Raw genomic sequence first — 26,013 nt, forward strand, 5'->3', positions numbered from 1 at the left:
TTTACTATGAATGAGTAAGATGCCATTTACACTGCCAGTTTGTTCCTTTCAACATGCACATGGGTAATATCTTACTGCAAATCCAGACTTGGGTGTTTGGTTTGCTGCTTCAAATCAAGTTAGTGTTTGTTAACCCACAACAAATGTAGCCTGCCAAATAGTACTTTGCAGTCTGTCACCTCGGCAATGTAGGCAGTTTAGCTTGGTGTTTTGTTCACTGTGTATAATGGAGTACCTGTGTAACTGAGATATGATCTGTGTCATCACAATGGAAACGAGAATGATGCCAAAATTGTTGGGTTTTCATAAATGTATAGCTTTATCACAGGCAAAGACAAATATATTACATGAGATGTTGTCACAGGTTGAAACATTTTCTGTATGATTCCCAAAATAAATAAATAATTATTATAGGATATTTCTTAAGAGGGAAAAGCCTTCAACCTAAAGCAATAGCTGAAGCTATACTGCCACCCAGCAAAGAAATTCAGGCTGCAGATCAACCTTCTTCACTCAACACATATGTAGAATATGTGTAGAACACATGTGCACCCTTTTGGTACCTTCACTTTTGCCCCATTAAACAGTAAGATAATCCTGTTTACCACTCTACTCCCTGTATAGCACATTGTTAGTAGTGTAGAAGGGCTGAAATAAAGGGCCAATTTTGTTAATATTAACATCTACAAACAATTTGCAGCACAGCCCTGTTCATAGTTACATAATCTTTACTAGTGTAGTGCAGTTGTGTCATATTTGGAGAAAGAAAGTCGTATTGTGTTCAATGGATTTCGTTCCATATCAGCAGAAAATTTAGTGTATGGTGTGTTCCCTCCCCCCTTTAGGGAATCCAAGAGTGGAATTCATGTCTTTTGTTTACTTGGGGTGGAGGTAATGGTGCAAAAATGGCACACCAATGTGCTACTCATTGTGCTAAGTAGGGTATGATCTGTGGCCTGTTTTTTTGTTTTTTCCTTTGTGTTATTGTGTTAATCTTGCTTTAGACAGAAGATCCCCTCCTCTTTGGTATTTTCCTTGCTTTTTTAAGGGTAGGAAAACATAGATATTAATACTGGGATAAAGGAAGTCATGGTATAGGCCAAAATCCTATTAGAATGTTATGCAAGCATAATGCAACAATATAATTTTGGGAGGCAGATTGCCTGAATTGAAGAAATCAGTGTAGACTGTGGCCATAATCCTGTTGCACAATTGTTTGCTTGTGACTATAATATCATAAGTCATAGCAATTTTGGGGGAGTTAAAAGCTTCCTATTCCATCCCCCAATTTTGGAGATTCTTATAGATCTCTTTCATCCTGAAGAAGCCTTTAGGTGGTGTGGAATAGGGGAAGGAGTTAACTCTGATGCCCCCACATCACTGCCAACTGTCAATATCTCTGTTTGCCTTACTCTTTGGGGTGTGATTGACAGGCTTTAGGACATTTTCAAAATTTCCTCTATAAAGAAAAAAAAAGCAAACAAGTAGTCACGAAATTAAACCTCAGAGTCAATATGGAAAGAAGACCATTGTCTCTAAGCCAGTTTCTTTTGGGATCTTTTAGGAAACCACATTTGCTTTCAGCAGAGAAAGTATTATTATTTAACTATGCCTCTTAAAGAGAGAGGTCCTGCTTGGTACTGTTCCTATGCTTCCTTGGGAAACATTCCAGGATGGAATGTATTCCATCAAAAGCTGTGTGAGAGATAACATAAAAAACTGAAACTACTTTGGGCCACCAGATTGGAACATAGAAATGTCAATCTCAGTAGAATCCACAAATTTGTTTCCATATGAAATAACATTCTTACAATGGTATTCATGTTTTGATCTTTAATTACTAAGTAGGAAACATTTCCCTATGATCTAATTCTGGAAAACAATGATAGCTGATCACATTAGATTCAAAGGCTGGGTTTATTAATCTTTGACCTGTTTTTCAGCAACAAGTTTTTTAAAAAGTAAATGCATGCAACAGAGGTGTATTTCCAGTTATATGCGCTGTACACATTTGTTGTAATTTCTTGATTTTGAACACACAAGATCCCTTTCTATAAAATATAAATCACTTTCATATTAATAATCTGATGAATTGCATTTAGGTAATCTGAAGGCAGGTGACACTGGGAGGAAGGAAGAGATATATGTTTAATTGAATAAAAGTGTCTTTTTTAGCATTTTAGAAACTTATAGTTGTTAGGTTGGGCTTGTGCTGTTCAATCATCAATACCTATATCTACAAAGAAAAAAATTAGAATAACTTGGTTTCTTTTAAAAGAATTATTTAATAAATTAATTTATTTAGGAAGTATTAAAGTACTTAGCATTTAGTACATAAGCATAGTTCCTTGGATGTTAATCAGGATCTAGCTCTTAGAACTGTATGTGATTGAATAAGCTTCGCCCTGCTTAGTTTCTAATGCAGACAAGGTCAAACATTTCAGAGCAGGCTTGAATATTAGCTTAAAGTAGTTACGTTGTCTGCTGCATTTTACACTCTGGTCTTAATTCCTTTATAGCAAACTGGGTAGTTGTTACTGTAACAGCATAGCACACCTTTTGCATTGTTCTGAATGTATATATAGTTATATTATAAAGAAGGCTATTGCCTAGTAACTTGTTCCATAAAAATAAAATTTTGTTCAGGCATTCAGATTTTGAGTCATGAACTTTAGAGTGACTTGGAAAAGTTGTACAGATAATGAATAGAACAACATACAGCGGACATGATATACCTTTAAGAGGTTTATTTTTTGCCTCTAATCTACAAGAAAATGAATACTGGTAGGTCTGATGATAAAACCTAATCAAATATTGTGCACTAAAAGAACAGAGTGTATAAATTCTCTTATTTGGCCACAAGGGGATGCTAAAATTCTGTTTTTCTTTTTCCTCCATTATGTGTATAATAGACAAGGCCAGGTGAAATGACTTCTGTTTATGTGTTTGAATGTGTTTTTCATTTGACAGAATTACTGGAAAATGTAAAACTAATACATAAGCCAGTATCCTTGCAACCACGAGGGCTGATCAATAAGGGAAACTGGTGCTATATCAACGCTGTATCCTTGCTTTGCAAAAATTGTACTTGCTTTCATTAACTCTTGCATGCTTCTGACACTCAAATGTCACTGATAATTGTACCAGACTCCTGTACTGTTCAGTTTTAAAGACTGTTGAATTGCAAAATACAATTGGAACAGTACAGTTAGCTAATGGATATTATTGTCTCCTGTGTGACTTCCTTGTCCCACAAAGAGGTTTCTGTTTTGCTGAAAAAGACTGGGTGGTTGGGTGGGTGGGAGAAAGAAATGAATCTGGCTATCTTTATCAATTGAGTCCTTAATGCAGATCTGTAGACACTGCAAGCTTTGGTTGCTTGCCCTCCTATGTATCATCTAATGAAGTCCATTCCAATGTATTCGAAATCACAGCGGCCATGTACTTCAACGCCAATGATAGACAGCTTGTAAGTAAATGGCAGGTTTGAATGGAATCAGAAGACAATAGAGCACTTTGCTTTTTTCTTGTCCATTTTTTTCAGATTAAAATATTTGTTATGGTAATTGAAATATCTATTTTGTAACATTAAGGTTGATGTTTGGCTTTTGTAGCAAGTTTTCAGCTTGAATTGGATTGTACTTAGAACTTAGTAACTAAGTTACCAAGCAGTACAGGTAAGCTGGTGTGGACCTGTAGGTTAAATTTGATTTTAGTTCCAACTAGTGTAGACCCAGTGAAGTCAATAGGAGTTACATTACCCTTGAGTAGGAGATTGCATTCATTTAAAAAGTTTTATTATAGCTGGCACTAAAATGGATTTAGCTGTAGATAACATTTACCATCATTAATCTTATCTAGTTTCCGTTTGCCATGGAAACAGTTTGAGCTTTGATCCCTGTTTCTGTGATTTGAGAACATGCTAGGATTGATGTGGAAGTGAAACACAATTTTCTCTGTGATCTTGAGCAAACTGCAATTTATTCAGTGGCTCAGTTTGGACTATTTTCCTGGTTGCGTGCTTTGTATACTTTAGAGAACTGGTGGTTTGTAAGCCTTTATAAATAATTGCAACCAGGTCCTTGTCTCCATTAAACCACAACTCTGTGGTTTGAATGCAACAGAGTTGTGGTTTAATACAAAGCCCTAAATGAAGTGCTGAAGGCAATGAGTGGAGTAGAACATTTGGTCCACGTTTGTTCTAAAGGTCATAAACTACATGTAGCAATGTATGTCATTTAAATCAAATTGATTTAATCACCTTTTAGAGAGAGTTGATTTAATAACATGATTATCTCCCTAAAAGTGCCTACTTTTTGTGCTATAATCTTAATATGTATGGTTCACATTGTTATTTTTTTATAGGCTTCTTGCTCGCACTGACTGGACCTCCCAACTACTCAATTTGCTCATATTTCCAGTGTTTGAAAGTGTGCATTTTGAGACATTGAATGTGTCAGAGAACAGAGATTTTTTGGAATTCAAGTCACTCTTGTTTTGATTTATATACCATGCCATAGTGCTAAAGCACTCTGGATGGTTTACAACATTACTGTTGTGCAAACAACACTTTCCCCCAAGCAAGCTAGGTACTAATTTTACCAACCCTAGAAGGTTGGAAGGCTGGGTCAGCCTTGAGCCGACTGCATCAATCTGTTGGGATCGAACTCAGATTGTGGGCAGAGGCTAGCTTCAGTACTACAGTTTAACCATTGCCCCACTAGTCTCTTGGAATGGAGATTGCTATAGTCTTTGTATTTTTTTTTTCCCCACATATAGAAGTGCACTTTCTGGGTATGATTAAATACAAACTGTTCCCTTCCTAATTGTACCCATCCAGCCACACAGAAAGAAAATTAAGGACTCAACTTTACATGCACATAGTTCTTACAGGGGGAAAACTAAGTTTGCTACACTAAATTAATCTGTGTCACTCAGGGAAACTATTAAATGCAGTTATTGAAGTGTTATAGGGCTTCTAAGAATCTCCAACATTTTACAGTGCTCAGAAGGGAAAATGCTCCAAGAATAGCTTCACTTTTCAAAAGCAAGCTGATCAAGTTCTTTTTTGAGTATCTTCATATATTGTGTTCAATAGATCCTATCTTTAGGACCATAAAGCCAGTTTGCAGGATGCAATTTTTAAAGGTATCTAGGATAAGAAAAATAATCTAAATGCTGGCTAAAATCTTCTTGGCTTAACTTTATGCTGTGCAAGTTGGATGATGTCATCTTCCAGTGACAGCAATATGTAATTTAATTGAAAGCTCTCCCACACTTCAGGTTCCCAGGCTCCCTACAGCGCCCTTTCAACCTGGGGCAACATTTGAGATCTTAAGGAACTGGGAGGCAGGGGTCAGAAACTTTAATAACCAAAAATCATCACTGTGATTAGTGTAGCTGGTGGTGATCCTTGGTGATTTTTGCATATTAAAGGCTCTGTCCCCATGCTCCCAAAGGCTTCCTCATATAGCAAGGAATTGTAGAGAGCCTTGGAACCTGAGAGGGAAATAGAAAGCTTTGAATTAAATTAAATATTGCCATTGTGGGATAACAAGATCATCCAAATCATGCAGTGTAAAGTTGCACAAGGAGATTTTGGCCAATCTACAAAAGTCTGTAAAATCCCATAAAACTTCAGCCCTGTTTCAAAAAACTTTGACTATATTTACAAAACATTTGAAAAAGGTAACATGAACATGCACTAGCTTGGACTCATTCACTTTGTGGGAATTTCATGTGTCAACCTCTCTGTACATTCTGTAGACTCGAATGGGTCTACTCTAGTGATTAACTTTAGTATAGTACAAACACAAGAACAGGTGATACTTTTATTGGATCATTAAGAAAATAAAACAACTCATGGGTAGCTCCAAAATCATATGTTTATATTAAAGTCCCAAAAGGTTCATTGCCATTGTTGGGGGCCAGGTGTAGCTTCTGAGATGGAGATAGCTGTAGTCTGCAAGATGCTTGTGGGTGAAAGGTATGGTGTCTGTCCCTTCTTCAGCCAATGGCTGGGAATTTATGACCCATCTCTGTAGACAAAAGGTACCCAGCACTTTGCCACCTCTTCCTTTGCCACTTTCTTCCTTCACTTAAAATACAGAGTTTCTTTTTGTATAGGGAAAACCAGCAGGGTAACCGAAGCATAACAAGCCTCCATCACAGCTGGGGTTAAAAATTTAGTTAAACCACCAGGAACAGCCAGTTTCAGCCAAACTAAAGCCAAATTAGTAGTTTTACCTGATGGGTGCTTTCCTCAGCATGCAGTATTGCTTGTCTAGTTTCAAGAGTTCATAGTGTTCAGGAATTCACATTGGTCTTAAGTTGGTGCCCCTGACTAGCCGTTCTATGGTATCCTACAAAGTCCAGGAAAAAAAACACCACAGTCAACTGCAACTAGAGTAGACCCATGTGAATTGATGGAACTAGCAGAGGAATGAATATACCAAACCCTCAACGAGTCAATGGGCCCACTCTAGTGAGACTTGCTACACTAACCAACAGAATATCAGCCATTGCTTTATAACATAAAAAGTCCATGTTTCAATGAGATCCTTGAACTAGAACACGTTTTAAATTAAAACTGTTGTCGCAGAAGGATTTTTTTTAAAGAGCAAAAGGATTTTAACAATAAAAATTAAACACCCAACATAAAATTTTAAAATCTGATTTTTAAAATGTTGATTTTTATCCACTCTGGTATCTGGAATCTGCTTGACATAGCTTCAGTGGAATTGGACTGCCCTGTTGTGCTAGACGTCATACCTACTCCATGGAGTAAAGTTTTTGAGTCTTAAGGTAGTAGTCCTCACCCACCTCCATCCTAAAACATTTCCGTGGTTGCCTTTAACTTGTAACAGCCAAACAGGATGATTAGTAATACAGCTAGATATTAACACTCACAAGTAAGAGTGTACTAACAAGGCAGAGGTCCATGTTTGAATGTTACTCATCCTGCTTGAATCGTGTCAGATTCGGTCAAGGCAGTTTCCTTGGTGAGGTGTTTCTATTGTACAAGCTTTACTTGGTAACATCAGCTGTTTCTGTAGCTGACACCAGTTTCCTTTTGTTCTATTTCAGTGTCCGCCTGATGAATGAGTTTACAAACATGCCAGTTCCTCCCAAGGCAAAACAAGGTGGGTAGAAAATATCAGCTGTTAACTGTTCCATCACAGGCTAGTAAGGTGGAAGAGCTCAATACAGCCTTTGTACAGTGTAGCCAAGGATCTAGTACTTCTGCAGCACAAGTTGGCTCAAACCAAGAGCACTTGCTGCATAAAATACAGAGGGCTTTTCTGTGTAAAGGGCGTATGTCCTCAAGGTTTTTTTGTTTTGTTTTTTTAAATCTGTTAGGAGTTTGCCCAAAATCCTGTATGTTTGTAGAGAGCATACTGATGGCACTGCTCCTTCAGCACTTTTAAAATTAGTTCCCAGGCTATTTAGGAGCCCTCTGAAAACATAGGAAAACATGGCGTGTTTAATCATAGTTCCAATTTGATCTGTCACTACAGAGTCTCATTCCTCTTTCTGAAAAGGCCAGTTACATTCAGTTTGCTTGTTAGCTCAGTCTCTTTTTGTAGAAATACTTTGGCTTCTGTCCGTCCAAATTCTACATTTTAAAAATTATATTTTACTTCAGTAATGGGATGTGATTAGCAACCAGGGAAGCTATGTATTTCCCCTACTTGCTTTTCAGTGCTTCATTATTGTTTTTTCCAAATTAAACTCCCACAATGTGGGGAATCTTAATGCTAATGGAAGGGGAGACACCATTTTTTCAGCAGAAATGGAAAGTGAGAGATATTCGTCATATTTTTTTCCCAATTTATTATTTGTGCCCTTTGGAAATCTAAAATTACCTTTTCAGTTTTAAGAACACAGGCCTAAATCCAGTGTGACACAAGTGAAATGGAATTCCTGCTAGTGTCATTGTGCTGAATTATACTGTTGTCCAAACTAGTGTGCAACAAAACTATATCGGACTTTGGAATTATTAGTGCAGCAAGCATTGTAGCAGTCCAGTAACATTGTTGGATGTGGGCCTTGAAATACATATAACTGAGTCACAGATGTATTAGTTTGGTTTTACTTCTGAATATATTATTTTTTTTTTAATTACAAATAAAGCTGCATGTTGATGACTTCCAGACATTTGGTATCTCTTAAATATTCCTAGTTGATAAGAAGCAGACACACAGTTAAAATTAAAATTAGGAGGGGAAAAATCCTGTCATCATTATTGTACCTCAAAGAGAATTAACAGATGCAGTCCTGTTAGTAATTGCAAAGTATAACTGCCCTGTTAGTGAATGCACCATTGCTTCAAAGGTGAAAAACAGCTCTGTGTGCAGTGGGCTGCTGTGCTTGTAGGAAAACAAATATGATACTTATTCTGAATTTAGTCTTCTCCACAGTGTCAAACAGAAACATTTTCAGGAAAAGAGCTGACGAAGAAATGGGAAATTGAATCCCAATCTTGCTTTACACCATCAGACATATTTTCTGTCCCTACCAGCATTTTCTTCTTTTGAACCTCCATTGTTGTCAACTTTTTGTAGATGCACTCGAACTGGAATTTTGCCCAGATTGGGCAAATAAGTTTTCATATATCAATCTTGGCTTAATATGAATATTTTCATATATAGTTACTTTCATTTTCTGTGCTAGAAAGAGGAGTCTGACTTTAATAACAGGCAACAGAAGTCAGTCTCTGTGTTGCACCAAGGCCTAACTGCTGTGTCACATTCCTGCATCAGATATCTGGGAATGTGCTATATTCTGTCGCATTCAAAAGTTCCTTTCTAGCATCAGAGGTTAAATGTGTTTAGAAATCATTCTGGAGAGACGACCACTCTGTGATCGTTTTTATTAAATATAGTAGTTTATTCTTTCTGACTCATTTTCACACAGACATACATATTAATTCTCCAAGAAGCAAGCCTCCGCCCTCTTTAGTTTTGAGCACTTCTACTTCCACAATGCAGTTCTGATAAAGGACTTAGAAATTGATAGTGGAGCATTGAATCTGTTGAGTAAGGTCCAAAACATGCTCTGCAGTTCATAACAATCGTGTTCCCCAAATTGAATTTTTTTTTGTCTTGCAGCTTTAGGGGATAAAATTGCAAGAGACATCAGGCCTGGTGCTGCGTTTGAACCCACATATATTTATAGATTGTTGACAGTTATCAAGTCAAGTCTGTCAGAAAAGGTGAGGATTGGCTTTTTAAAGATATTTCCTTTTTATCCTGTATTACATCATGAAACTGCTTCTTTAGAAGAAAAATACGTAATTTTTTAGAGCTATAATTGCACTTAATAATGAACGTAAAGACCACTAGTAGTGAAGAGTTGGACATTGTTACTTAGCCTGCAGTGTAGATGTTTGTATTTTTAGTGGGGGATTTTTAGTCAGTGGGGAGTGTTTAGGGATTTTTTATGTGTGTGTATGTGGGTCTGGTCTCTCGGTGTCTGTGTGAATTTCATTGTATGTGTATAGAGTAGACATGAGTAGACATGGTCTAGAGGGGTGGGGTAAAAATCAAATAAATAAATAAATAAATAAATAAATAAATAAATAAAATGTATAGACTTACAATGACAATAAATTTATTTGTATTTGTAATACTGTGCTGCTGTTGCTGCAGCCAGTTTAATTTAATTCTTCCCTAGTGGTGAACCATTCTTTGTTACATCCACAGGAGTTCAGTTATATCTAGGATACAACGGAGATACCAAAATTAGCTTTATTGACTATTTTCTGTTTCTATGCGAGTCTTGAGGAATGGAGGAAGTAAATGTCAGAGTCACATATGATGACTTCTTGGAATTGAAAGTAAAACTTAAATTTGAAACTTGGAGAGAGAAATTTTATCCAGAACTAAGATTAATAGATGCCTAGTGTTTCTTGAATTCATCCACCAAATATGTCAGTAGAACATATTTTCGGAGGTGCTTATTTTTTGCATTTGGAGAGAGAAATGTTGTTGAGAAGCTCGATGGATTGATAAATGAGAGTCCCTACTGGATTCATCTTGCTTTGCAGCAAATGGGGCCCTACAGGCCTTCTAAATGAATGTAGAAAGTGTGGGGCAGGGGGAGAGTGAGCCATGCACATAAACCCCTCAGCCACCATCTCCATCCGTGCATAAGGAAGTGTCAGATTTTTGTGTTTTCAATGTGAAGTTCCAGGGAAGTTTTTAAAAGTACATTCAGCTGCTTTAGTCTACTTTACTAGGGTTCCTAATTTTAGAGAGAAATCTATGTGTATTCTGTTGAATGTACATAAAATCCCATTGAATGTACAGAGATTAGATATGAATCCAGTGTGTGTGTGCGAGACATGAGTTTAAGCCCACACTGATTCCAGTGAATGGGCTGAGGCATAATTTAACTTGTGTGCTGTGTGATACCTTTGAATTATACTTCATATCATCAGGAGATTTGGAAAGTTTGCATTGTTGGATAATGACTTGCTGATAAGTGTTCTAAAACTTATAATCTATTTAGGGCAGGCAGGAAGATGCTGAAGAGTATTTGGGTTTTATTCTCAACGGCCTACATGAAGAAATGTTGGTTCTGAAGAAATTGTTATCTCCACAAACTGAAAGTAAGTTTTAAAAATTAAACTGAAGTATATAAATCTACTGATGTACAGATCCTGGGCAGGCATAACACTTCATCATGGTTAGTCGTCTTTGCATTTGGTGGTTTATTATGTCTGAGAACATAAATTATGGTTAATGATTTGGCTTTACAACAGAAGTGGGTGATCTCAGCAGAACTAACAGCCATTTTTGCAGACTTACTGGCAGCCTGATAACCTCATTTGGGTGGCCAGGTTAAAGGAGGAAGGAGAAGCTAACTTGCAGATTTAAGTTAATTTTTATTTTATTTTAATGTGGTTCCTGCAATGGCTTTTTGCTAACTGAAAACTGTAGTTTAACTGGAAAGGGGATTTTAACTGAAAATAAACTCCTTTCTAGTGGGTAAAAAACACACCAGTCTTTTGAATACAATTTGAGGGATATGGGGCATCCCACAGGTATTCTTGGACACAACATGGCAGAATTCTCCCCACATCCCCTAGATGGCAGAAGGGGACTTACTGAGCAAAATGATACTTTCAGCAAGTCTTTTAAACCTGTTTTGGGGTCAGGGGAGCCTCAGGAGCACTGGGGTGCATACAGACCACAGGCCATGCTTTAGGCATGTTATAAAATAACTGTTTGATATGACATGTACAAGCCATGTTTCACCTTAACTGTGTTTGTGTTACATCTCTGTTAAATCATAGAGTACCCTCTTCTCCATCCTCTCTCTTGACAGAGTTGACAAGTGTTTATCATTGGCCAATTTGGGGGGGGCAGGCGAACTGTTATTACACTGTGCCTGAGACCTTAAAACTATGGTTAAAGGAGTAAACCATGGCTGTTGCTAACTAGTTTCAGTGTTATAGGCCATAAGGGGAGGCTCATAAAATTGTTACCTGTTAGTGGAAGGGCAGAGATAGGAGTAATTCAGTAATGCCTCGATGGTAACCTTGAACAGGTGGAGGAACCAACAGTTGTTTTCCACAAATTAATATTTCTTCGGGCATTAAAAGCTTCCTGCATGACTAACTTCAAGATAAAAACAATCCAGCTGAGGTATCTCTGACAAAGCAAGAAGACAGAGATCATTTCCAGAATAAGGAGTGTATACTTTCCTCCCCTTTAAGAAGCGGCTGTTTCTAATGGACCAGAGACACAGCTTGTGAACGAACAGGAGGAGCAGGAGGAGCAAGGTGAAGGCAGTGACGATGAATGGGAGCAAGTTGGACCACGCAACAAATCCTCTGTCACTCGGCAAGCGGATTTTGTCCAGACTCCAATTACAGACATATTTGGTGGTCATATAAGGTGCGGTACCTGTTAAGTATACATTTAGTAGAAAGGAAGGCACATATTTATGGGTGGGTGGGAGCGTAGGGATGTCACTTTCTATTCGTAACGATCAACTATTAGAACTGGAAAGTTTGGCAAATACACAAGGCTTAAAAATAGTTAAGAAATTTGACCCAGAATTAAAATGTGAATTTTCAGGATTGTTTGATATAAAAGTATGTCGTTGATTGTGTTCCATCGTGCATCGATTAAGTCAGCATGGAAGTTTAAAGAGAATTTTAAAAATCATATAAATGCAAATTTGCCAGGCAGCTTTCCTTCTCTGGGGTTGAGAGGCATACTTTCACTTATCCTGAAGGTTAGGTTGCCAGTCAATAGTAGTCTTATCTGTGTTATAATTCAAGCCCAAAATCTTTTCTGGAGAATTTTAATTTCACCTCTTAGTCAGCAGTCAGAAAACAATTTATTTTAATAAAAAAGCTGACTGTGTTGAAATAGTTTTTAAAAAGTTGTTTAGGAGTTGTAGGGATCACTGCAGTTCCCTCCTTTGGTTTTCCCTTTTTTTGTCTTAAAAATGTGTAGTGAAATATTGATACATTGATTTCAGAATGTATCAATAAATATTTATTGATACATTCTGAAATCAGTGTTAATTGACAGAAAAAGAGGCCCCTGTAGGAGGTAGTACTTTTTATTGCTTTGTTAAGATGACAGATTATTTCATAGCTGATGGGATTCAAAAGAAGCCAAGGCCCTCTGCTTTGTATATTCAGTCTGGTAACAATTAATGTTGAGCATGGCATCCTCTGCCGATATCCAAAGGAAGCAACATGAAACTGAAAGATGCATTTTTTAAAGGAATGTCTCACTGAGCTAAAGAACCACAAAGCTTTAATACCACATGTGTTGTTTGCTTTCTGCCACACCCGTCCTACTCACTATATAAAGTAGGTCACCGCAGAAATAGGATCCCGTGTTGGAAAGCTTTTTCTCGTGAGGCCAGTGGTGGAGATAGCAAAAAATTAGTAGTACCCTAGCAAGTTACAGAAATAGCTGGATCCCCATTCCCGGCCCTGTAAAAACATGGATTAGCATCAAGTAGTAGACTCTTCAGGTTTTTTTTTTTTAAATTTGCAAGTCAGTTTTCCTTTGCATCATTTTGCAAAGAGAAATCTATACTTTTAAAATATAAACACATATTTGAGAAAATTAATCTCACATTATAGGTTTGTCAGAACAATGTTGTCTTAACTTTTTTTTTTTTTGAAAATTGAAATAAGTTTAGAGAAACTTCCTCAGGGAATACTTTCCAGAGTCTGGATACCACCCTCAAGAAGACCTTTTGCTAGAAGGTCCCCTGCTTTGGATGGTCATAGGGCAGCCCTCCTGACTTTCACTTGAAGCTGCTTTTGACCTTGAAACATTTATGAGGCAGTACTAAATTTTCAGGAAGATAGCCATGAATGTGTGTGTGCCACAGCCCTCTTCAGGGTTATCTTGTTGAACAGTTTTCATGAACACTACTTTTAATTTCTTTTCTTATTTCTGTAGATCTGTGGTTTACCAGCAGAGTTCAAAGGAGTCTGCCACTCTGCAGCCATTTTTCACTCTGCAGTTGGACATCCAGTCTGATAAGATACGCACAGTCCAGGATGCACTGGAGAGCCTGGTGGCAAGAGAGTCTGTCCAGGGTTATACCACAAAAACCAAGCAGGAGGTATGTTTCTCTTTCCGGGCTGACCAAACATCCGCAATCCTGATCCCACATTTAAGTGAGATACAGGTGTTTCATGTGGCTGCCAGTTCTCATGATATGAAGCTGCCTTGTAGTGAGAGAACTAAGGGTGGGCAGGTCTCTAGCAGCAACTTTGCCTGTGTAAAACAAGTTTTGAAACTCCCACATACCTCCAAATCAGAACTAGGAATGGATGCTCGGGTTCTTCTGATCATAGTGGAGAGTAGATTGAACCCACATTTTCTGATGTATCTGTGCCTGATGTGACAAAATGATAAAAATCTGGCTCCAGAGACTGTCAAAGTTAACCGCCAGTGGAGTAGACTCTTGATTTGTCTATCTCAGTATTTTTTTTAATTTGGCCTAGCAGAAGCTCTTCAAGATCTCAGGGAAAGATTCTTTGCTACCTAAATTACTTTAAATGGGAATTGATCAGATACATCATGCTTGGGATTTGGCCTCACCTTCATAATGCAAATATTGTATTTATTCTCCATCCAGAAAATGGGACATCTCACATCAATGGGCAATCAGCTTTGCAGGCCAATTCTGACTCGAATGTAGCCACAATTAGGCCATCAAATGGGAGGGTAAATATTGCAGTGACCCACAGGGATGTAGCCACCAAAACACCACTCCTATCCTTGTTGTGTTTCTGATCCCCTTTTTATGCCACCTTTTAAGTGTCATAGTTGGGAAGTGGAAGTTATATACATGACTCTAGTTTTTTTCTGTCTCAGCAGTACATTAACCTTGCTTCATTCTAGGTTCTGCTGAGTCAGTTGAAATTAAGGGATTCTTGCTCCATATAAGAGCCACATGTCAGGCACATTGATGTATTTATCTTTGCCAGGCACATTGATGTATTATTGAACTATTCATAGTACAGACCGGTACAAATAATCACGTCATGCTTTTGTCATAGTTTTAACAGTATTCCTGTATGCTTGTGGGTTTATTTATTCATTTTTAATTTATCATATTTGTATTTATTTATTTTTTGCACTCAGATATGATAACAAATCGGTTGTTTAACCTGTGTTAGTACAGGAAGCACAAGAAATCTTTGTAAACATAGCGATGCCTCATGTGGTAGAAAAAAGATGGCCTTTACATGTTCAGGGGTGGGGAAACACAGCATGGAGAAAAGAATGAGAAAGTGTATTGCCCTGAAAAATCATGTGTAGGCAAACTCAGCCTGTCTGGATTTTATGTTGTGTGGGAGTGAAGGTGGAAGAATATCGCTTTTGGTTGTCTGAGAGGCATCCTTGTGTGGCAGGAAAATTTGGAATGCAAACCTTTTGGATTTACCGCATGGATTTTGTTTGGCCAGCCACTCAGTTCTGGTTTTTGGTACATACATGGTTTTAGTCTTCTCTTTACTTGACAACCCAAATGTTCAATTATGGCTTCTAGAAGAAATGGGTGTTCACTTGAGGTGCTAGTCTAGTCTGGTTTACATTTTAGTGTCTAGTCTGAAAGGAGAGTGTAAACATCTCAAACTACTTTTTTTAAAAAACTTTCTTAAAATAATTTTGAACCTAGTTATGTATCTCTTGCATTGTTCAGCAGCCAGCCATTAATACACACTAATTAAATAATTTTAGCTTTTGTACATAGTATCCTGGGTATAGTGCAGAACTGATGCTCAAGAATGGAACTGAAGGACAATTTTAGACTGAATATAGGAAGAAATAATATCTAATAAGTGATTTATGTACTGAGAACTGCCATTGCTATGAAATTGGCAATGCTTGAAGGCCTTCATTACTTTGAAGAATGGGTATTTGAAATATTGTACATACTGGCTTAACATTATTTCTTTCCCCACTGTGGTGAAATGTAAGCATTTGTTAGCTTTGTAGTAGCTAAAAATGGAAGAAGTACATCTGCCATTCAAGAGTGGTTAAAAAGGGGTATCTAGTGGAGAAGGAAGTTCTGTGAAAATCCGTTCTTCTCTCTGCTAGGTGGAGATCAGTCGCAGGGTGACTCTTGAAGAGCTTCCTCCAGTCCTTGTCTTGCACCTCAAACGATTTGTGTATGAGAAAACTGGGGGGTGCCAGAAGCTTATAAAAAATATTGAGTATCCTGTTGACCTGGAAATAAGTAAAGGTAAATCTTCTAAGCATTTATTTGTAGGGGAAGAACATAATGTTTCTTTATACTTTTGTGATCCTGTTTTAAGAGAGATTTTATGTTAGCACCAGTATATTACTGTAATCACATATCCTGACATCTTGTACTGTTCTTTGGTTGTTTGTTTTTGACTTTACCTAATCATAAAAGATTTGCTGCACAGTATTTCCATGACTAGAAATAACCATCGTATAAATAATTCTACATCAGAATCTCATTAGAAAAACCCTGCAACCATTTATTTCTGAACAAGAGCAAGTCATAAAATTATACCTTAAAAGGCCAGAATACTGTGACTTCTGATTGTCTGGGATTTATTTCACACCCTGACCTGCTAACATTTCATTTTAAAAGCAACCAAATGTATTGAAGATGTGTCTCCCTAATGAAAATGGCTTTACATATACTGAGTTGTTTTAGTAGAATAGAATTACATCTGTCAGCAAACTCAGCTTCCAGTAGATCTTTGTTTCTGATGTTATGTGCTCTTTCTTTGCTTGATTAACCGTGGAGAAGAGGGAGACTGAGATTGTCTCATAATACCAAAAGCAATAATTCCCTAAAATGTTGTATGTTTTTCAGAGCTGCTGTCTCCAGGTGTCAAAAGTAAAATTTTTAAAGGCCAAAGAACCTATCGGCTCTTTGCAGGTATGTGGTCAGTTTCTCTCAGAAATTAACTTAAGTGCCTGCTGTTCTTCAACTAATGACATTCTCTTCAATTGCAGAATAGGTGACTAGAATTAAAATGGTTTCTTATTGTAAAAGTTATAATCTGTGAAATAATAATTTTGAGGGCTTTAGTTCATATTTGTCAGCAGGATGATGTTCTCTGAGGAAACCATCCTGATTTGCTTCTAAATTACTCAGAACTCAAAAATTATGGCAAGAGTCATTCTGTCTTGTGGAATTTAGAACTTTGTCAAGTGTGGCATGGATATGGTTTGTGCAAGGCAGTGACATGGAAGATAATGGGGTAGGACCAAAAGAGGATCTGCTGTTGTCTTGAAGCTTTCAATTAGCTTTATGTGTCTATTTGAGAAACTCGGATGGTCACCCCGTTCTTCAGAACTGTCTGACCTCATTTGTCACTTACATTCTCTACCAGAAGCCTTGGGAGAATGGCAGAATTTTCTTTCATTTACAGTGTACTTGGGCCAATAAATGATATAACAGAAATCTGCTGTTTTCTAAAATGACTCGGAGAAAAACTAATGGTAGAGAAAGCCTGCAGGAGAGATGGCCAGTTGGATTGAAGCTTGGAAAAGTTTTTTTTTAACCATCAGGAGTAACACTTAACTGTTTCCGATTCTATATCAGTGCAAATGACAGCATTGCTTGCTTCTTCGTGAAGCCCTCTTCTGCCCGTATTAGTGCATCAAAATTGGCTTAGAAAGTAACACCTTGCACAGATGACCTATCCTGACATTGCTTGATCTGATTCCACTTCTTAAGTTCTCCATCCCTCATTTTCTTTGGGGGTGTTTGGGTCTCTTTACAGTTGTCTATCATCATGGAAACAGTGCAACTGGTGGACATTACACTACAGACGTCTTCCAGATTGGTCTCAATGGCTGGTTGCGCATAGATGACCAGGCCGTCAAAGTGATCACTCAGTACCAGGTGGTGAAGCCGTCTGCTGAGCGCACAGCCTACCTCCTGTACTACCGCCGAGTTGACTTGCTTTGAAGCCTCCTGTTTTTCTGCTGTGTTTGCCAGATTACCTGCTTTCTAGAATGCCGGCTCTCTTAACTCTTCTTCCCTTCCTGCCAACCTTCAGTGCTCTTCTGAGTGACTCCTTTCTCTCTCTCTCTCTCTCTCTCTCTCTCTCTCTCTCTCCCTTCCTCCCCTGCAACTGTGGGATAGAGTGAAAAGGAAGACTTCCTTTTGGGGGGGGGGGGGGTTGTAAACAGCCCCATTGATTGACTTTGCAGAATGAAGTCTTTTTTGTGGGTTTAAAAGACTCCATCTCACGAATCACACACAGAGTATTTTTTGCGCTAATGCTGAATCCTAAGAAAATAAAACTGGGTTTGCAGCTGCGTCCCACTTTCGAATTGCGTAGTAGAAACAGCCCTGCACCAGCAACAGAACTTGTAGATTTCTGTGAAAATGTTTTATCTTTACTTACATTACAGACCTTTAAAAAAAACACCCTGTACATCTTCCCCCAGTAGGGTTTTGTTTTGTTTTGTTTTGTTTTTGATAAATATGAGCCAGTGTCTATCAAGGAAAAAAAAGGTCCTTAAAAAAACTCTACAAAAATATAATATGCAGAGTTGCTGGTTCCGGATAGGAAGAAATTCACATTTTAATAATTGTGCGATGAGAAACTGCTTAAGTACACATTGCAGATCAAAATACTTGGAGTTAAAATGTTAGTCTATATAGATGGGTGATTGTAACTTTATTGCTATTAAGAGATTTCAAAACTGCATTTATGCTTCTGTGTACATGGGATTTTAAAACAAAAATGGGCAAAATAATGAAGGTTGATATTCTTTCATTCTGCTTTGTTAATTTTGCTGTCTGCTCTCCTATAATGTTGAGTTCCTAAGTGTACACAGTCTAGTGATATCTAGGAGTATAAAGTCGCCCATCAATAAAAAAAAAAAGTCACAAAGTTGGTTTAAAGCTCTCAGAGTGTTTTTTGCATAGGAGGCTCAGCTCGAAGAAGTGTTTTTACTTATTAAAATATTTCTAATGCACCCTTTATTAGCAGAGTTCAGATGGGGCTACCATCAGTGAGATCTTAATGTATAAAACAAAATGACATCTGCCATCCACTAGTTGAGATGTCAAGGCTCTGGGTATTGGATGAAAAGGTAAATGCTGTGATGTTGATGTGGAGTGGAAACTACTTGTTTAAAGGCTGATCAAATGCCTTCAAAGGGACCATTAGACGTTGTGGAATGGGGGGGGGGGGAAGAGGTCAAAACAGCGGCTCAAAAAAGCCAAAATGTCCCGCTGAGTTCTAGCTAGCAGAGAATAACCTGGGAGTGATGAGGCCGATAGTAGGTATGTTTGTTCTGATGGCCTTGGCTTGGGAGATAATTTTATATATCATCAAGTTGTAGTTATTTTATGGCTTTGAAAGACCTTGCCATTAGGACAACTAGAAAAAAAATACTCCTAGTCAGAGGTGACCCAATCTGTGTCTTTTGATATGTTGGACTATGACAACGACCAGGAACCATTGCCATGGATTAGGGTGGCTGATAGGAGCTGCAGCTTCCAACCATGTCTGGAGGACTGACTACACATTGCCCACCCCTGGACGAGTCAAAGCATTGATCTGATTTGATAGTAAGGCAATGTGATGCTATAATATATTGACTTCATAGAAATACTTTTTTTTTTTTTTTTTGAGATGAATCACCCAGAATTTTACTCAGCGTTCAAGTGGATCCTCTCTATGGCTAGGCATCTAGAGCCAGTTATCCTATAGTAGTTAAAATTTGTGCATACCCTGTTGATTCAGTGCTGTATAATGGACAGAGGGAAGTGTGAGGACTCAAGACACCTGGGTTCAAATCCTCTGCCAGCCATGGCAAATCACTGAGGGGGGAGATAAAGGTAAAACTACTCCTTAAATATCTCACATACTTTGAAAGCCCTGTTAGAGTCACTGTACGTCAGCTGTGACTTGATAGTACATAATTTGAGATAACATTCTAGTTAGGACTAGCAGTTGGTTTGTTTTTTTGTTCTCTTACCAAATAATCCCTAGCATGAAGTTGGTCCTTCTGCATAACTGATGTGCCCTGCGTTGACATTTCGTCCTGCTCTCCATCAGTGTGTCTTGATCGCTACCTTCTCAGATCTCACTGAAGAACACCTTGACCATTTAATCAAACATGTATTTTGTAACCACTGTGGCAACCGTGTGTCCAAAGGGCAGAAATTTCTTAATTACTGACCAGTGGTTATCTTTATGAGTGAGGTATGCACCTTTACTAAACGTCAAGTTTAACTTTCTGGTTTTGTAATGTTGGCACTTCTGATTGCTGGTATGTTTTTAATTATCCATGTGCCTTTTAATTGCTCTCTGTGTTTTTATAAATCGTCCATCCTGCTGGTTATAAAGGAGGTTTGATTTGAATAAGGCACTTTTACAATGTGTTAGACTGAATTTCGGGAAATTGTGAAAGGAAAGGAGTTGCGTGTTTACAAATGAAACATCCTGTCTAAAAGTAAAAACAAGATAGTTCTGCATATTGAGGTTTGCTAGCTAATTGGATGTCTTAGCAATCTTGTAAGAGGATATGTTGGCATTGTGTAAAGGCACTTCCCCCCCTTAAGTAAAACACCCTTTTTGTGAAAAAACAACAACCCACAGCCATCGTTTAATTCTAGCCAAGAGAAGAACAAATGTGGAAATTTTCTTAACTGAGCAATAGACTCACTGAGTGAGGGTTCTGATGTGGACAAGTCTGAATTCTGTTTTTTTCAGGGACAGCAGTGCCAGTAGACTGCCAAGGAGCAGTTGAGCAACCTGTCTCGTTATCACTCTGGTTTTGCTGTGGACTTCACAATACCGCATTCCTTGTCAGGGAACAAACTGTGTGTTGTCTTTAGGAGTACTTTGCTGTAACAGATTGTCTGTGCATTGACTTTATATTACCCTGTTTTCCCTGAAAATAAGACCTAACCTGAAAATAAGCCCTAGTAGGATTTTTCAGGATCCTCGTAATATAAGCCCTACCCCAAAAATAAGCCCTAGTTAAGTGAAACCCTGCCCTCCACCCTTGTGCAGCCACCAGAAGATGACATGACTGTATATGAATAAATGTAGATTGTTGCACATGAAAAAAATAAAACATCCCCTGAAAATAAGCCCTATTGCGTTTTTGGGGCAAAAATTAATATAAGACCCTATCTTATTTTCGGGGAAACAGGGTAGTATACATGAACTCTGATTTCTGCCAAGAAAGACTGGCTAGGACAAGTCTTCAAAAACCAAGGGTTCCAACAGAAGGACCCCAACAAGCCACCATGGAGATAAGAACCCCTATTTGACCTTCCTAACCCCCAAAAAGATCAGATTGGCCCCTTCCCTTTTACCCTTCCAGTGACAGCTGAAGACCCACCTTTGAGTCCCTAAATGCCATTTTTGAAACTAAGATAGTTCTTAAAGTTTTACATGTTTTTAATCATTTGGTGTATATTAGTTTTAGTTTCAATTGTTTTTTGATGTATAGCTTACTGTGTTTTTAATACTGTGAGTTGCCTTGAATCTCCTTATTAGGAGAAATGTGTCCTATAAAAAGAGAGAGAAGACTGGCTTCCATATAACCAAGAGTGGATAAGACACTTAAACCCATTTTGCTATTGTTTCTTCCAGACCCTGCCTATGAGGCTACTTTTAAGCGAGGACTACACACTGGATTTGGACAAATCTCAAATTACGAATCATATCAGCATAGTTTGGATTTGTTTAAGGTCCATATTGAAGTAGAATGGCCTGATTTTGGTTCTAGAGTGGAAAGGAGTGGATTTACATTGTTCCGTGTACTGATCATGAGTCATCAAATTAGATGGGTCACAATTCACTTGGTATGCAAATATCTGCAGCTAGCAGGCTGAAATTTGGTGAGTTAAATCCCCTCTTTAGTATCTACCCTGTCTTCAAACTTCAGAGACATCATCACAAAGCCACAAAAGTGTGAGCTGTTGTGGTTTTCCAATGCAAGTCAACAAGGAAGCTTACAAGCTGACTCAGATGTGGGGGCACTGAACTGAATCAAATGGGTCATGGATTGCTCTGGGCTGAATTCAGAAATCCCACATAGCCTTCAAGACTGAATTGCGGGACTTGTGCGCAGCCCCATGTCTTCCTTGCTGTAGTGCTACTGCTTTAGTTCCTGGCCCTTCCTATGTCCCCTGGCATTCTCCCTTTCTTGCAGGATAGAGCTCTGGTTGCTGCTTGTTGGGTTTTGAATTCTGAAACCTAACTCAGTGGTTCCCAGCCTTGGGGAACCCAGGTATTATTGGACTGTAATTCAGCCAAAGACTTCCCAACCAGCTGTACTGACCGGAGTTTCTGGGAGAGACAGTCCAAGAACACCTGGATTAGCCAAGGTTGGGGATCGCTGATCTAACCCACATATTTACACTCACCCAAATTCGCCAGTCCTGAACTATCATTCAAGCTTCTGTACATGAAATGGAGGTGGATCCATCACATCTTCTGCTCCAGGATGTCTTGGGATAGTACTGTGGTTCAGCCTATAGAGAAAGGCAAGAAGGGAGGGCAGGGTTGCAGTATGCACTGGAGACAGGCTTCAGTTCTATATCCTAGATCACATATACTTAATTTACAGGCAGATGGTAACCAGTGCTTGGTATTTAGATCATTTTTAAAGGGTAGTTTTGAAGCTGAAGAAAGAGATGTATCAAGCGCTAGCGGCCACAGTGGTTAGATTGCAGCCTCCCTCTTTAAAGTGCCCAGTCTTCACCAAGCGCCTGAAAATGGAGTGCGAGGGGCAGTAGACTTATGAACACTGCTGACTGCTGGTGCAGCAAGGAAAAGCCTTTGGAAATGGATCTCATAATCAGGCCAAACTTTACCTAGTTAGTTTCATATTGTCTCTACTAGGGTTGGTAGCTTCCTAGGGTTGCTGACAAGAGGTTGTTTCCTCTGCAACTCAAAAAAGCGCAAAATCTCAGACTCTGGTGCCAAAACTGGCCATAATAGGGTCACAACCAGGCCCTCTTGAGCATCCTCAAGAGGGCTGCATGCTCTTGGCCATGATACTAGCATTTGGTCACTGCCCAAGGCTTTTACGGATTTTCCTCTTTTTTAAAAGGTCGCGCTGTCTATCCTAAGGATTACCACCAGGTAGGATTTTGAGTTCCACCCTTTTTCTTTGGGAGTCAACCCATTCCTGAAATGTAGCTTTTCTGAAGTTGAATTGGTTCCTTAGGCTGAAAGAGGTTCTCTGTTGTTGTGATTCTGTGGACAAGCAGATGGTCTGCCACTGAGCTAAGATGCCTCTCTTCGTACCAACCTGACAACGTCAGTGAACGACATGCATGAAACAGGACCTCGGCCATTGAGCAAAGCATGCGCAAATGGAGAAGTCTGTGGGATCAGCTCCTAAACCGCAGAGCATTAAAACCAAAGCTGTGAAGTGAGATGGGAAACAAACGGAAAACCACTGGAGATCAGATAGTATCTTCTGAACGGCCCATCACAGACAACAGCAGTCGTGCGGTGGCATCTAGAAACAAGTTAAATTTTGAGGAGAGTCTTCAAGGGCAGTCCTGCATAGCGTGCATTACAGTACTCTAACACTGACGTTCTACTACAACAACATGACTGACTGTGGGGCGAACGCCACACTGACCACAGTGAAGTCTTCTTCACAACAAAATATAGTTCCCTGTGGAATTGCAACATGCCCGCAGCTCTGCTTATAAATAACCTTCACTTTTTATGCTGTAGAAGCTATGAATCCTTTTCCCAGGGTTACTACATACACCACGAACATGCTGTTCTTGACAGCTTCTCATATCTCAGAATTCAATGTTTTTCCCCCCAGCACTATGGATGACACATTTTGTTCCTTTATTTGCTAGTGTTTTACTGTCCTTATTTTCCCCACCAAGAAGTATAGAAGAGTTTGATTCCTTCAGCTGGCTTTTAAATAACAAAAAAACCAAATAGGCCTTGGCTAGTCCTGGCTTTTGAATCTTGCACACACCCTTTAAACCTCACTCATTCTTTCTGTTCAAATTTCACATCAAAAGTTGGTGTGGCTTCAGCCCTCTTTCCAAAAAGCAGATTTGGGAGCAAAATTTACAGCTTCTTCATCGTGGTCTTCTGTGAATGCACACAAAGGGTTAATACCAGCGCCAGCGTTGGGCCTCTCGGAACGTTTTCTAGCTGCAAGAGAAAAGTAACAATGTTTAGGACTACCCCTACTGCGCACGCCCAGCCTAACCGTCCCTCAGTTCCATTTTTCCGCCTAGCGGTTTGGAGCCTCTCGTCTTAGTTGCGTTATTGCGATCTATCTATCTGATTTTTGGCTTTTGACCTCAGCTTCGCTCACGGACTACCCTAGCGCTTTTTCCCTTCAACTTGACGACCCAGTGTCTTTTTCTGGCTTTACTCGGACTGATTTCGGACTGCTCTGCCTTATCCTTGGACTTGTCGTTTCGGTTTCCTTACTGCCCTATGTCCCCTTCCGGGCCGTTCAGCAGGTGTGTGGTGTGCGACCGCAAAATTCCCCATCAGGACGGCCACGATACTTGCCTGTATTGTTTGGGGGAGTCGCACAATCCTAAAGCTTGCCCACACTGCAAAGCCTTCACTAAGGCCGCTCTCAAGGCTCGCCAACAGCGCCTTAAACTTCATCTGTGGGAGTCAACGTTGTCTTCCACGGCGCCCTCGGAGGGGGAAATGGCTTCCACTTCTCGAGCAGCTCCTGTTCAGTCAGTCGTCTCTAAAGTTTCCAAAATGTCGAAAAAATCCGCGTCGTCGAAATCGGCCGCTCCTGCTTCGAACCCCGAGCCTCCGGCTCCGAAAGCTAAGCCGTCGAAATCGTCCAAAGCTAAGGCGGCCGCCCAGCTTAAAATGACATCCATTCCACTTTCTCCGAGCTCGGGTTCCATCCCATCGCCGATTCTTGAGGAGTTGTCGAGGCGCTTCGGGGCCTCGTCCGAGGCACCCGCGCCTCCTCCTGCTCGACGTACTGAAGTGTTACCGCCTTCGGGAAGGTCTTCCCCGACACCGAGCCAGTTAGTCGCTGTCACTACTGGCCTCGCTTCTGCCCCACATAGCCCTTTTCCTGCGGGCCAGGGGTCGCCTCCCGTGTCGATCTCGTCCGTACACTCGGACTCGAGATCCCCTCGAGAGAAGATACCTCGATCACCTGTGCGTTCGAGGTCGAAATCTCCTCGAGGCAAACGTTCTCGCACGGAGAAGCATGGCTCCCCGAGTCGGTCCCCTTCCTCCGGCCGCTCGAGGTCGAAGTCTCCTCGACGGAAACGATCGAAGAAGAGGCATCGAGCTTCCACTCAGTCCGACTCTGGCGATCGCTCGGACTCGAAATCCTCTAAGCGTAAACGCTCTAAGAAGAAGCACCGTTCTCATCGACGTCGTAGCAAGCATCGACGTCGGTCCTCTTCTTCCCGTTCAGCGGATTCCGACCGCCCTAAGCGTCGTAAACGCCATCGACGTCGGCGCGACCATTCGCGGTCTCCTTCTTCGTCGTCGACATCCGCATCTCGAGACCGGTACCGCAAAAAGATCCGGTACATATATGTGTCTTCTTCTTCGGAGTCGACCCGCCCTCGACGCCGACGCCGGGCTATTCGAGCCAAAGACCACCCTCCTACGGTACCGGTTGCCCCTCCACCGCAACCGGCCCCTTCCATCTCGGCGCCATCCGTGGTCCCAGTTCGACCCCCGACAACGCAGGTCGGCATCGAGAAGCCCCCTCCAAAGAAGAAGAGGGATGTCTTCTCCTCTGATCCAGATGAGGTGTCCACGGAGCGGTCTTCTGACTCCGATCAGGAGCAACCCCCACCCTTGCCACCGCATGATTTACCTCCGGGTGATCTGGTGCTTTCCGATACTGGCGATACTCACGCTCCTTCTCCATCTGAGGATTTTTCTTCTTATTCTCAGATGATGTCCAGGCTTGCCAAGACGCTCAAATTGGACTTGAATCTCCCTTCCCCTCCGGGAGAGGACTTGTTCTTTGGGGACATCAAGAGGGACAGTACCGCTCCCCCCAGTATAGCCTTTGTGCCTGTGGTTATGGAGGCCATCAAGGAGTTCTGGGCTCAGCCTGCGACTACACCTAATGTCCCTCGTCGCACAGAGCACTTCTACAAGATTCATGGGGCTGACACTCATTTTCTGCTCAAGCATCCCATTCCAAACTCACTCATTGTTGAGACAAGCTGTTCAAGGCCTTCGGCCAAAGCCCATGTTACCCCAGTTGACAAAGAGGGTAAAAAGCTGGAACTCATCGGCAGGAAAATCTACTCCCTTGTCACCTTGCTACTTCGAGTCATAAATTATCAAACTGTGTTGGGAGCTTATCACAAACAGTTGTGGCTCAAACTTTTACCGGGGTTGAAAATGATACCTGAAGACACCCGGCAAGCTTTTCTTAACTCCTATGAGGAAGCTCAGACGGTATCCAAGTATGAACGTCTTTCCATCAGACATGCAGCAGAAATCTCTGCCAGAGTCCTCATGTCTGCCATCTCTATCCGGCGCCATGCTTGGCTCCGTTCTGCTGA

The 26,013-nt window shown here is 40.2% G+C and overlaps 1 protein-coding gene across 4 annotated transcripts in view; it reads left to right on the forward strand.

Moving 5' to 3' along the window:
* The window catches only part of USP10 (ubiquitin specific peptidase 10), a 34,333-nt gene extending 15,950 nt beyond the window's left edge, over nt 1–18,383 (forward strand). For all 4 annotated transcript variants that reach the window (XM_072980821.2, XM_072980823.2, XM_072980822.2 and 1 more), the window contains exons 5-14: nt 2,971–3,062; nt 3,360–3,469; nt 7,087–7,142; nt 9,111–9,214; nt 10,513–10,612; nt 11,723–11,903; nt 13,440–13,605; nt 15,591–15,735; nt 16,342–16,407; nt 17,258–18,383. In XM_072980821.2, coding sequence (XP_072836922.2) covers nt 2,971–3,062; nt 3,360–3,469; nt 7,087–7,142; nt 9,111–9,214; nt 10,513–10,612; nt 11,723–11,903; nt 13,440–13,605; nt 15,591–15,735; nt 16,342–16,407; nt 17,258–17,445 — 1,208 coding nt within the window. In that variant the 3' untranslated portion in view covers nt 17,446–18,383. The remainder of the gene's footprint in view (nt 1–2,970; nt 3,063–3,359; nt 3,470–7,086; nt 7,143–9,110; nt 9,215–10,512; nt 10,613–11,722; nt 11,904–13,439; nt 13,606–15,590; nt 15,736–16,341; nt 16,408–17,257) is intronic.
* Nucleotides 18,384–26,013: the final 7,630 nt, after the last annotated feature.

Source organism: Pogona vitticeps, chromosome 10 (assembly GCF_051106095.1).
Source record: "Pogona vitticeps strain Pit_001003342236 chromosome 10, PviZW2.1, whole genome shotgun sequence".
Taxonomy (NCBI): domain Eukaryota; kingdom Metazoa; phylum Chordata; class Lepidosauria; order Squamata; family Agamidae; genus Pogona; species Pogona vitticeps.